The 11,267-nt window shown below is 41.4% G+C and overlaps 1 protein-coding gene across 1 annotated transcript in view; it reads left to right on the plus strand.

Moving 5' to 3' along the window:
* The window catches only part of galnt10 (UDP-N-acetyl-alpha-D-galactosamine:polypeptide N-acetylgalactosaminyltransferase 10 (GalNAc-T10)), an 81,534-nt gene that overhangs the window by 69,988 nt on the left and 279 nt on the right, over positions 1-11,267 (plus strand). Inside the window, exons 8-11 of the mRNA XM_032534308.1 lie at positions 3,335-3,442; positions 7,847-8,068; positions 10,445-10,561; positions 11,148-11,262. Coding sequence (XP_032390199.1) covers positions 3,335-3,442; positions 7,847-8,068; positions 10,445-10,561; positions 11,148-11,262 — 562 coding nt within the window. The remainder of the gene's footprint in view (positions 1-3,334; positions 3,443-7,846; positions 8,069-10,444; positions 10,562-11,147; positions 11,263-11,267) is intronic.

Below are 11,267 nucleotides of genomic sequence, written 5' to 3' on the forward strand. Positions count from 1 at the left end.
ATATATATATATATATGGGCTCACGCTGTACCAGGTGAGCTACCCAGGCGCCCAACACCTGTCTATTCACTGAAGTCAACCGGAAGTCGTGTCATGGCAGGAAGGGGACCTCTGCCTCCACAACCGTATTGAACTTTGCGTAGTCCATGCCTACACCTGGAAGTCATTCTATATGTAAAAATAATGTAGATTTCATGTTCCCGTATTCCTCTCCATGTTCTTGAACTCCCAGCCAGCCTCTAACCTTAAAACAGCATACATCGTATTTACATGTTAAAAGATTCCGGTCCTGAGAAACCATTTGGAAGGCAGTCACCTCGTTCTTCTCAAACCTAACTGGTTGGTTTCCATGTTATGTTCCAGCCTTTCATTTCCCTACTTCATATTTTGCTATTGTCTTAAAAACAAAACCCTTTTTCCATCTCACCGGCTGTCTCTTTAAGTCTTTCTTTCATCGCCATCATATTCATTGCCTCCCTTTCTTTCTCAAGGCTTATTTTCAGCATTGCGAGCCAAGAGGGAGAATCATCACTGTTGTCTTCATTATAGTGGGAGGATTAAAACGAGGAGCCACTGCTGGATGTGTCTGTTATGTGAGATAGACAAGGGAAAGGAAAAGAAACAAGAAAAAATTACTGTCAAGAAAGGGCTTTTTCTTTTTTTTTCTTTATTTTAACTTGAGCCAATTACATTAGGTGCCTTAAAAGATATTAAAATCGCATTGTTTGATTTTAGTATTTCAAAAAGACAGCATTCATTGTGTCCCTGAACAGCGTTAGCGGTTAGTTTTTCCATTTGCCATTGTTCCTCTTATACAAGCTGAATTACTGGTTACTAAACAGTGTCATAAGATACTAAACAAAAGACTCATCCCAGTGGCTCGGTCTTTTTTTAGTCTCGCATTGACAGCGCCATCTCCACAACGCTGTGGGTTAAGGTCTCTTTACACCACAGGTACATTCTGGGATAGGAGATAAAAACTGCTCTGGGTTGTTTGCATTGCTTTAAACCAATCACAATCGTCTTGGGCGGGGCTAAGCTCCGGACGCAGCGATGGTGCCTCTGCAAAATAGCCTCAGGAAGGAACTTGTTTTGGTGGAACATCTGCACCACGCAAAAGAAAACGCCACATCCAACATTAAATGAAGTTAACTGTTGAAACAGTACAGTGACGTGAGCTATTTAAATTAGCTAATACATGGTTACACCTCATTATCTCTCACCAGGACTGTCTATCTCCGTGTGTACTTGGTCCACAGCAATCCCACCAATCGGTCCCAAAACGTCCCAGTTAGAGAGGAAATGACGTAAACATATTTTTTGTAAATCTTTACAATCATTCCCTGAAAGAACCAAGCAGGCTTGTCTTGTTGCTCGATCAAAATGTTCTTTAAAACTCAACATTTTCCGCGTGTAGCTCGCTAGCTCGAAGGCTGCTGGTGTTCTGTGGAAGCGAAGGGATTTTGAGAACGGCAACACACGCAGAGCGGAAGGTGAGGGCCGTCCGGCAGTTATCCTGGGAATGTATTTACGTTCCTATCTGGGAAGTTCGCGGCACTGTCTCTCGAAGCGACCGGAGTTTGCAACGTGAACACAGAGAAAGCAGAATGTGACGGACATCCGGCGAAACCTTACCTCGGCAGAGTAGTCTTTCTCTCTCAGGGTTACAAATATCTAAAATATTCTAAAATTTCAAAATCTAAATTACAGACATCAAAAAATCTTAAATTCACAGAATTGTGTACTAGGTCCTAAATCATTTTAAACAGTAGAGGAGGAAATTACCAGACGCCTCCAGATATATCATCACAATACATATGTCACGATACAATATTCCTGCGATCTTTGCAATTTATAACCTTTTTTCCAACTTCTAATTTTTCCCAATTTCAAATGACGCCCCCCAAAAAGAAACTTTGTCAACATCTGTTTTATCTAAAAAGGAAACATTTCTCTGTTTGTTCATATCACTTCAATGTTTTTGCTGCAAAATGGGACAAACTGCCCAACACATATAATATATAATAAAAGAGCCATACTTGGTGTCTGTGTATCAATACAGTATTGCCACTGAAAATATGGCAATAAGTCTTAAATTTTCCTACGTCTAAGGCTCATTGAAATGTTTTTTTTTATTCCGTGGAGTTGTAGTTTTGCTGTATATGTACAGATTATTATTAATCCATGGTCACTTGTATTCACTTGGACTACATTTATATACTTTGAAAGTACTCTATTAATGTTATATAGGTCTTAAATGTCATTCATAAAAGGTCTTATAAAGGTCATAATAAGTCTTGAGTTTGACTTGGTAAAACCTGCAGAAAGCCTGCCTCTAATCTGACCCCGCTGCTCAGGTGAAGTCCGGTCACCACCATATCATAATTTGTTTTTTTGCGCTGTGTTCTCTTTGGTCTCTTGGCCTTTCATCTTTATTGCCTCTCCCTCTGCATTCACTCGTCTCCTCCTCTTGGTCTCCGAGGAGTTCTAAGCCTGTTAGAACCACTGTACCTCATGCCTCTTTCTTCTTAGCCATCCGTCTCCTGCGCTTCTCCTTGATCGTCTCCTTCCTTCAACTCCCTTCTACCTTTCCACAACTTTCTAAAAACTTTTGTTTCTTTCTTTCACTTGACAATATATGCATATTTATTCATATTTTTCCCTGTGTCACCTCCTGCTGTGCAATATACCCAAGGGCGTAGCGGACACGTCCCCTACACTTACAACTAGGGGTGTTGAAATTAATTATTGCATTGATATATTGCGATGCTGACCTATCCGATTCTGCATCAATGCAGTGAACGACAATAATGGATCATTGCCTACCTGTTGATTTTTTTTGATGAAAGCCAGGTGTAGCAATGTATAATAATTATGAGGAGGTGACGCATCGTGGTGTATCGGGATGCGGGGATATCGGATCGTATTGAACCGCTGACAGGATAATCTCAGTCGAATTAAATCGAGCCACCAGTGAAGATTCACAAACCCTTCTTACAACACGTCTGAGTTGATTTGAATGCAATATACAGTGTTGCTCATCAGTTTAGGAACCCATTTTAACGTCTCAAAATAGGAATTAAAAAGAAATCTTCTTGTGGAAATTGACCTTAACGCCTGCTTAATGCCTTTAAATTAAAGAAATTAGGAAAAATCCGACCTTTGAGCACTTGCACCTTATATTACCTTGTGTTTGAATTGTTAAGCTCCAGGATAAAAAAAATGTCTGTAATATCTTTTATCTTTCTGTCTTTGAATGCTAAGACAGACAAAGCTTCTATATACAATGTAGCTCTGCCTGATGAAAGAGCTCTCTCTCTCTCTCTCTCTGCAGGTGTGGATGTGTGGTGGTCGGATGGAGGACATCCCTTGCTCCAGGGTGGGACACATCTACAGGAAGTACGTCCCCTACAAAGTCCCTGGTGGGATCAGCCTGGCCAAGGTGATTCTTTGCACTGTACTGTCCTGTATGCCTCCACGGGTCACGACAACATGCAATACAGCAGATCAGTCGCAGTTCTTCCACCGTCTCATACAGGGCTTCAGTGGCACTACAATGCTGTTAGATATCCTCTATACATCTGAGTCCCAGCACAACAGACTACTGTCACGGGAGTGGTTTGGACCCAAATACAGAGGCGACGAAGCAGTGTAGAGTTCAAAGATTTAATAACAAAAAAAAGAGTCCTGGAAAAACAGGCAAAATCTCCAAGAACACAGAACAAACACACCATACGAGGCAAGAGAAGCCCAACACGACAGAAACAGAATCCAAGACAGAACACAAACACTGAACAGAAACAGAACAATGATCCGACAAGACGCGAAGGAACCAGAGACTAAATACAAGAGGTTGGGAGGAAACAAGAGACAGGTGACACAAGGACTAGGAACAGGTGTAACACAAGTAGGACTAACCAGCACTTCAACGTCACATATAAAGGTGTTGGAAATGTCTTTAGTAGGACGGGGACTAATAAAAGCCTTGGACCTGATAACATTTATCAATTTAATTAAAACATGTACAAGAGAGCTGAGTTACTTATTCTAATATATTTTTACGAAATCCCTGCAGACACGTGTACCAAACATCTGGAAGGATGCTGGTCCCAGTCCCTAAATGTAGCAGTTCTAACGTGTTTAATGATTTTAGACCTGTCGCTCCTGCTTCAATTCTAATGAAAAGTTCTGAAAAGTTGATAAGGTCACAGATTTTAAGGATCACTGAGCATGCATTGGACCCCATGCAATTTGCCTACAGGCCACGCAGGGGAGCAGAAGATGCCGCTCTCGCTCTGATTACTATCAGGTGCATTTCTTTGTGTTTTCAGGACGATAAATACCTCATTCTGACTGGTATTCAGATTGGTTTCTCATGAGCATGGGATACTTTTGCATGCTCAAGAGAAAAGTATCTTGTGCGCACAAGAAAGTTTCTGGTGAGTATAAGATACTTTTCTCTCTAACTACAATAATCCCCATATCCCTTTAGGGGCTCGATAGTTACAGGACGTAAAAGTGATTTCAGAAAAGAAATTGGTTAAAAGGAATGCCACAGGCATCTGGATATGCTGACTTTTAGTGCCTTGTATTGGCCAAGCTCCAAAAAACATTGGCTCTGACACTTCCGATAATTCCTTAAAAAAAAAAAAAAAATCCACATTTTTCAATGTCCCAAGTTTATTAAGAAACTCTGTTAAATAATGTGTCGTCTCCAAGCCCATGGCTGATGGCATTCAACAGTTCCACAGGCTGACTGGTAGTCGTAATAACACTGTTTCTTCTAAGCTGGAGGACTGGTTCATTTGAATATTTCCCATTCATCAGGTCTGAATGTTATAATTCCATTGTCAGGTTTTCTGTGGCTTTTGAATAGCTCAGACAGCAAAGCTTGTTCACAGTAACAATACAGTATCTCGCATGTTTATAATAGTCCAATTATATTAGCAGTTCCTCTTTATTGCATCTCTTTTTTATTTTTTCTTGTGTCTCTTTAGAACGCTTTTATCAGTAAGATTATACAAACAATAAAATGAGCAAAATCCAGTTATGCTCTTGCAATATTAGAAAGGCCATCTTATCACCCACACACACACACAAACACACACACTGTAAAAAGAACTTATGTCCTTTGCAGTGCAGCAGTGAACAACAGGGAAACTAAAACAAGGACTAATCGAATACATTTAGTCTAATTATCCCATATGTCTAATTAAAATTAAGTGCACAAATAAATAGACAAATAAACACGACATGTACAGTATGCAAACACATACTAGGCGAGGGAATCAATACTGACAAAAATGGATGTGAAAAGGTTCAGTGCATGTTTGTTTTTTTCTCTTTGTTCACTGCAAGTCCAAACTGTTAGAGGACAGCACATTTCTGCAGCACAGGTTTTTCAGTCTGGAAATTAAAATGACTATATAGACGCTATACATACAGTCTATACAGTATATCTATATATAGATATTTAGATATATAGATATAACTATAGAGCAACTATGGCTCCAGACTTAGGAACTTAAACGTGGCTGAGGCATCTGTTATTTCCCTCAAACTGCGGTCCGCCACCCTGTTTCCTCTTTAGCTAGTTCACTTCTGTTTTATTTGTTGAGCGCCACCTCGAGGAGCCCTGAAGTAGCCATGCTGGGAGCAGGAAAATCTATTTGGAGCGCCCCATTTTATTTATTAAAATATTGACATTTGGCACCAATGTATTGTTCTTATATTACAAAGAAGGACAATGATGTATTGCCGTATCAATATGTTGTCCCACCCCTAACACATACTGTACACACTCACACATTGCCCTAGTGTGTGCTCATCTTTAAGTGGTGCAGTATAACAAATAGCAGTGTTTTCCGTTCGAACGTCCTCTACTAAGTACTTTCCTCTTTGACCTCCGTGCACAAGTGAACTTTACATTCGGCTCAGCATCTACTGACACAAGACCACCAGGGACGAGAGGCAGCAGCGGGCAGTGTATCCACCATGTCCAACATATAGCCTTTGCAGGTGGAAGTGTAAAGAATGAGCTTGAGTTTCTTTGTCCTTCGTATGCTTTAAAGTACCTACACACATAGAATGAGAAATTGTCTAAAAGCGCTATACATCTGGGCTGTAGCCTAACATCATTCATTATGTATGCCTCGCTCTGCCACAGCCTGGAACTCGGCTTAGTATGCAAGCGAAAGGCACTGGCCTTTGTTTTGAATTTTTATTCCGACCAACCGTATTTAAACTGGACCTCGGTAGAATGCTGATGGTCCTGAATCCGCCTGACCCTGCAGATAAAACAAGAACATTTATAAAAAAGGTACGGAAGAAGAACATGAACAAATTGCTGTTACATTATCAGGGTCATCCCTGTTTGTTTAGGCTTAGGGTTTATCGTGCTTCAAACTTTTTCTTTATTCTTAGTGTTTCATGAAGTTTTATTTGAAGTTGCATGTGGTTCTTAAATAAAAGCATATAGTAATGCAGATTAATGGATGTCTGACTTACTGTGAACATTGTTCATCAAACGAAATGATACAGCCACCAGCCTATAACAAGAAACCATACTAAGAATTACATTTATTTCTCTGTAATAATTAACATAAATGTAACATATTGCTTAGAAACACAAACAGAGAATAAGCCACATCTATTACAGCAGACATATCCATAACGGAGCCAACAGTGTAATACACCTTTAACTTTTAAGCACGTGCTCCACCGGCTGGTCTATTTACTGGTGATAGCTCGTTCGCAGCAAACACAACCTGAATATCAACAAGTGGCTGCACAAGTAATATTCAACAATTTGCACATGCATCAGCTGTATGCAATAAGAAACACAGCAACAGCAATATTATCAAAGCAATAATCTCTCTCTCTCTCTCCCCCCCCCCCAAATGTCATGTCGTACCACGGGCTAAACTTCCACGTCGTAGCAGAACACGTATGGAAATAACAAGGCAGTAACACCCATGACAGTCTAGGAAGCTACAGAATAGTTTTAACTTACGTTCTCAGCTGCCCACATCACTTCAACAAGTCCGAAAACGGGTAGGAATGATAAAGGAAAAAGTCTGTAAACATGCTGATACATTCTGTCCCCTTCTCCTGTCTGAGCGCAGTGCAGAGGACAAAAACACATTTCATTTTAAACCAATCACAATGGTCTTGGTGGCATTAAGCTCCGGACGCAGCGACGGTGGCTCTGCAAGACAGTCTCGGGAAGCGACTTGTTTTGGTGGAACATTTGCTCCCTGCACCTCAGAATATTAGATAACGTTAACTGTGAGCTATTTAAAATAGCTGGATACATGGTTAAATGTAATTTGCTCTTACAAGTGTTTTTTTCCGTGTACTTCGTCCACAACGATCCCACCAATCGCTCCCAAAACATCCAAGTTAGAGAGGAAATGCCCTAAGAACCAAGCAGGCCTGCCTTGCCTTGATCCAAATTTTCCTCAAAACTTTTTTCATTTTCAGCGTGTAGCTTGCCAGTTCAAAGTTTGGTGTTGTTTCCTGCATCGAAGGAATTTTGAGAACAGCCGTACATTGATAGCGGAAGTTGACGGGACTATTCCAAGGCAATAAATGGATGCCACTGTCAGAGCTGACTCCCTGAGACTAATCTACAGTACCAACAGCAGACTGTGTAAACATTTATGTTCACAAAACAGTCCAATGTGATTCCACAAGATCCTCCTCACTGCCAGGGTCTGTGGGATTTTGTGGTTATTTGTGGGAGGCTCTGAGACATTCTGGCAGAGTGTGGAAGCCTGCTTAGAAACGTGGGCTGATTAGTGAATGAATTTAAATACACCCGGCTCACTTTCTCCTTTGAATTCAGAACCTAAAGCGTGTGGCGGAGGTGTGGATGGATGAATACGCCGAATATGTCTACCAGCGCCGGCCCGAGTACCGCCACCTGTCAGCGGGCGACATGACGGCGCAGAAGGAGCTGAGGAACCGCCTCAACTGCAAGAACTTCAAGTGGTTCATGAGGGAGGTGGCCTGGGATCTGCCCAAACACTACCCAATGGTGGAGCCTCCTGCTGCTGCGTGGGGAGAGGTAAGGATTAGTTTATAAAACTGCTTTGATAACTGTGTTCCAAGATAGAAAACATACAGAGCAATACACACAGATTGGAAACGTTTATGTGCACCCATGTTTGTCACTATAAAACAACAGAGCACAAAGGTAGTATTTTAACTTATTATCTAAACTTATTCTTGGATGGATGGATGGATGGATGGATGAGACCTTAAAGGTTGCCCATCTCTAAATATTGAATAGGTCAGTAAATCAAAGTTAATTTTCCCAGCACATTAAATCATATATGCTCTACTGTACTGCACAGCTGACTGACAGGTGCATGGGAAAATGAAGTCATCTGATAATGAGGCAATGGACTCACTAACCCACTATCAGCACTGACCCTGCTTTTTAAAGTCTGGTTATTATTTCAGAACTAAAAAGAAAATCTGCCGAGACAAAGTAGGACGAATAACAATATCAAAGGATGTTGGAAATGAGCATAAACCGCTGAAAACAGAGTTTTCCTCCAGGCTTAATCCAGTTTCTACCTTTTCTAATGCCTAAAGGCTCCTTCCCCAACTCTGGTTCTCGGAACAACCAAACAGTTTGAAATTAATATATCTACCATGACCATGCTTTGTAAGCTTATCATTGATTTATTCAGAATTATGGCATGAATCTATTGTAGTTACAAATCTATAAACCACTTCCTTCAATATGAGTTTGTGTTTCTGGTTTCTGGGGCTTCAGCCTTAAATGTTTTTTCAAAAGCCTTGAATCTTTTAGGCTCCAAAGTTAGGCTTAAATTTGTTGAGGCAAAAACAGACATAGCCGTTTGAAAAGGGGTCCCTTGATTGCTTACCCCCAGATATCTAAATGAAAATGGGTTCTCTGTACCCTAGGAAAAACCTGTTGAACTTCTGGCAAGAGCCCATTCAAGTCCATTTCCAATTTTTCCAAATTGAGGCACCAATCACAACCATTCAGCAATCAGCTTTTTAATTTACATTCAAGATGACGGCCACCGAAGCGCAGCAACCCGTCGGGCTGTGAATGAACCTTCCTCAGATCCACTCAGTTCCAACTGAGAAGGGTCTGGTATCAACCAGGCTAGGTTATCTGGGTACCCATGATTTTCCCCTTTACAGGCAACAATCGTGTGTTGAAAAATGATGTACAGATAGATTGTCAGGCATCCTATTGTAAAATGGCTCGAAAAATGATATAATAATAATTACAATAGCTATTAATGGAAGAACATTCTCCCCGGGAAGCCACGCCCCTGGACCCCCTCAGGTGTGAGCTGAGCCAGGAATGTTTACAGCATGTATCTCCGCCCCTTTATGTATTGTTTATACAAGAGTTAGACTTTGCAGATCTACTAGTCCTACCAAGTGGGGGAGGTAGGAAAACAAGAGATGACAAATCATCGTTGCTGTGAATGAAGATTGGATTGGGCTGTAGAGTGATCTGTATGTAGCACACACCTTAATAAAAAGGAAATAGTAGGTGGATTTTTCCAAACTTAAATGAGGGGTGTGCATCAAACTGGAGATTGGATATTTTTGCAATAACACAGGATGTTTGCCTCCTCGTATCTAAGTATCATCAGAGCATCTTTGGTGCACACCCAGGGGCCAAACATGCCTTTAGGCCCTTCCAAGTGTAAAAAAACAACAGCAAACCAGCAGCAAAAAGTCTTCTGGAATGTAGATACATGTTCAGTTGTGTATTAAAAAAGGATGCGCAAGATATATTCTTTACACAAGGACATTGGTAAGAGTAGACATATACTGAATCAGGATTATTATATGCTGATCCAAGGCCATTTAATAAGAAACGTATGATGAAATACAGTACAGTGGCAAGCAGGGCCACAGCTCACACAATCTGTGTAATAAATCAACTTTTCAGACTTAAAGGCAGGGTTGGTAATGTTGAAAAGCTAGCAAGATCTGGAAGAAGAATTTCTTCTGGTCTTTGTCGAATCCCCCCCCATGCTCTCGGGGCTCCGCCCGCACACAGACGTGCACTAGCACCGCTGGTGCGCAGCTTCAGAGCAGAGAAAGGAGCGCAATTTTACTTCATGTCCCATTCCCCCATAAGGCGACGACACAGGAGGGGTAGAGTAAGCGTAATGGGCAACAAAGCATTTCATTGGTTCTTTCCAAGCGGACCGAGGTAATGATTGGCGGGCATTTTTACAGGAGTACAGCAGCTTAAGATGACGGATTATTTTCATTAATTTTTCATAAGTTATTCATTGCTGTCGGGATGTAAAGACCATTTGAAAGAATAGATAAAGAGCATACTGGGAATAGTTACCAACCATGCCCTTAAATTAAAAACACAGGGGCCCTGCAGTAGTCCCTGACTTCATCTCAATGTCTTCTTGTGTGTGTTTTGCAGATACGGAACGTGGGCAGCGGGATGTGTATGGAGATCAAACACTTTGTGTCAGGGAGCCCCATCCGCCTGGAGAGCTGTGTGAAAGGGCGGGGCGAGGTGGCCTGGAGTCATGGACAGGTAAGGTGGCACTCAACACTTTCAAATGTCTCATGAGGTCTCAGTTTCTTGACCTAGGAGGTTTTTGTACAACAGTTCCTCTACGCTGCATGAAGTGCTAAAAGGACCATGACACGTGACTATGCTCAAGCAAGGGTTAATGGTTAGACTTACCCATTGGCCAGTTCTTCTAGAACTAAACGGAGGGACAGGCCTGTGTGTCTTTGTTCATCTGTTCGGGTGTATTCAGCTGTACTAACATGGCTCTTGAGATGGCAATGATGGCAATCATTTCTGAGGACTATGGTTACCTGGTAACGATATAACATTAATGTCAACATGGTAATATTTGCATAGTTGCTGTCAATGACGTGTATGTCATGCAAACTCGACTTGTTTACTAAATATAAAAACATGATTAAGTGAAAATTCTTGCTTGACAACCTTTACAACATGTGACACTCTCTCATACATTCATACTCAGATAAAGAAAACTGAACACAGAAGTTTTTTTCCTGTGGTTGGGGAAAAATGCTAGAAACCTCAGAAAGAGCAATGGAGGATGAGAGCCGTTGGATGTTTGTTACAGCTGATGTGTTCCCTGCAGGTGTTAACATTTGGTTGGAGGGAGGATATTCGGGTGGGTGACCCCGTGCACACAAGGAAGGTCTGCTTCGACGCCGTGTCACACAGCAGCCCCGTCACCCTGTACGACTGCCACGGCATG

Source organism: Etheostoma spectabile, chromosome 13 (assembly GCF_008692095.1).
Source record: "Etheostoma spectabile isolate EspeVRDwgs_2016 chromosome 13, UIUC_Espe_1.0, whole genome shotgun sequence".
Lineage (NCBI taxonomy): Eukaryota > Metazoa > Chordata > Actinopteri > Perciformes > Percidae > Etheostoma > Etheostoma spectabile.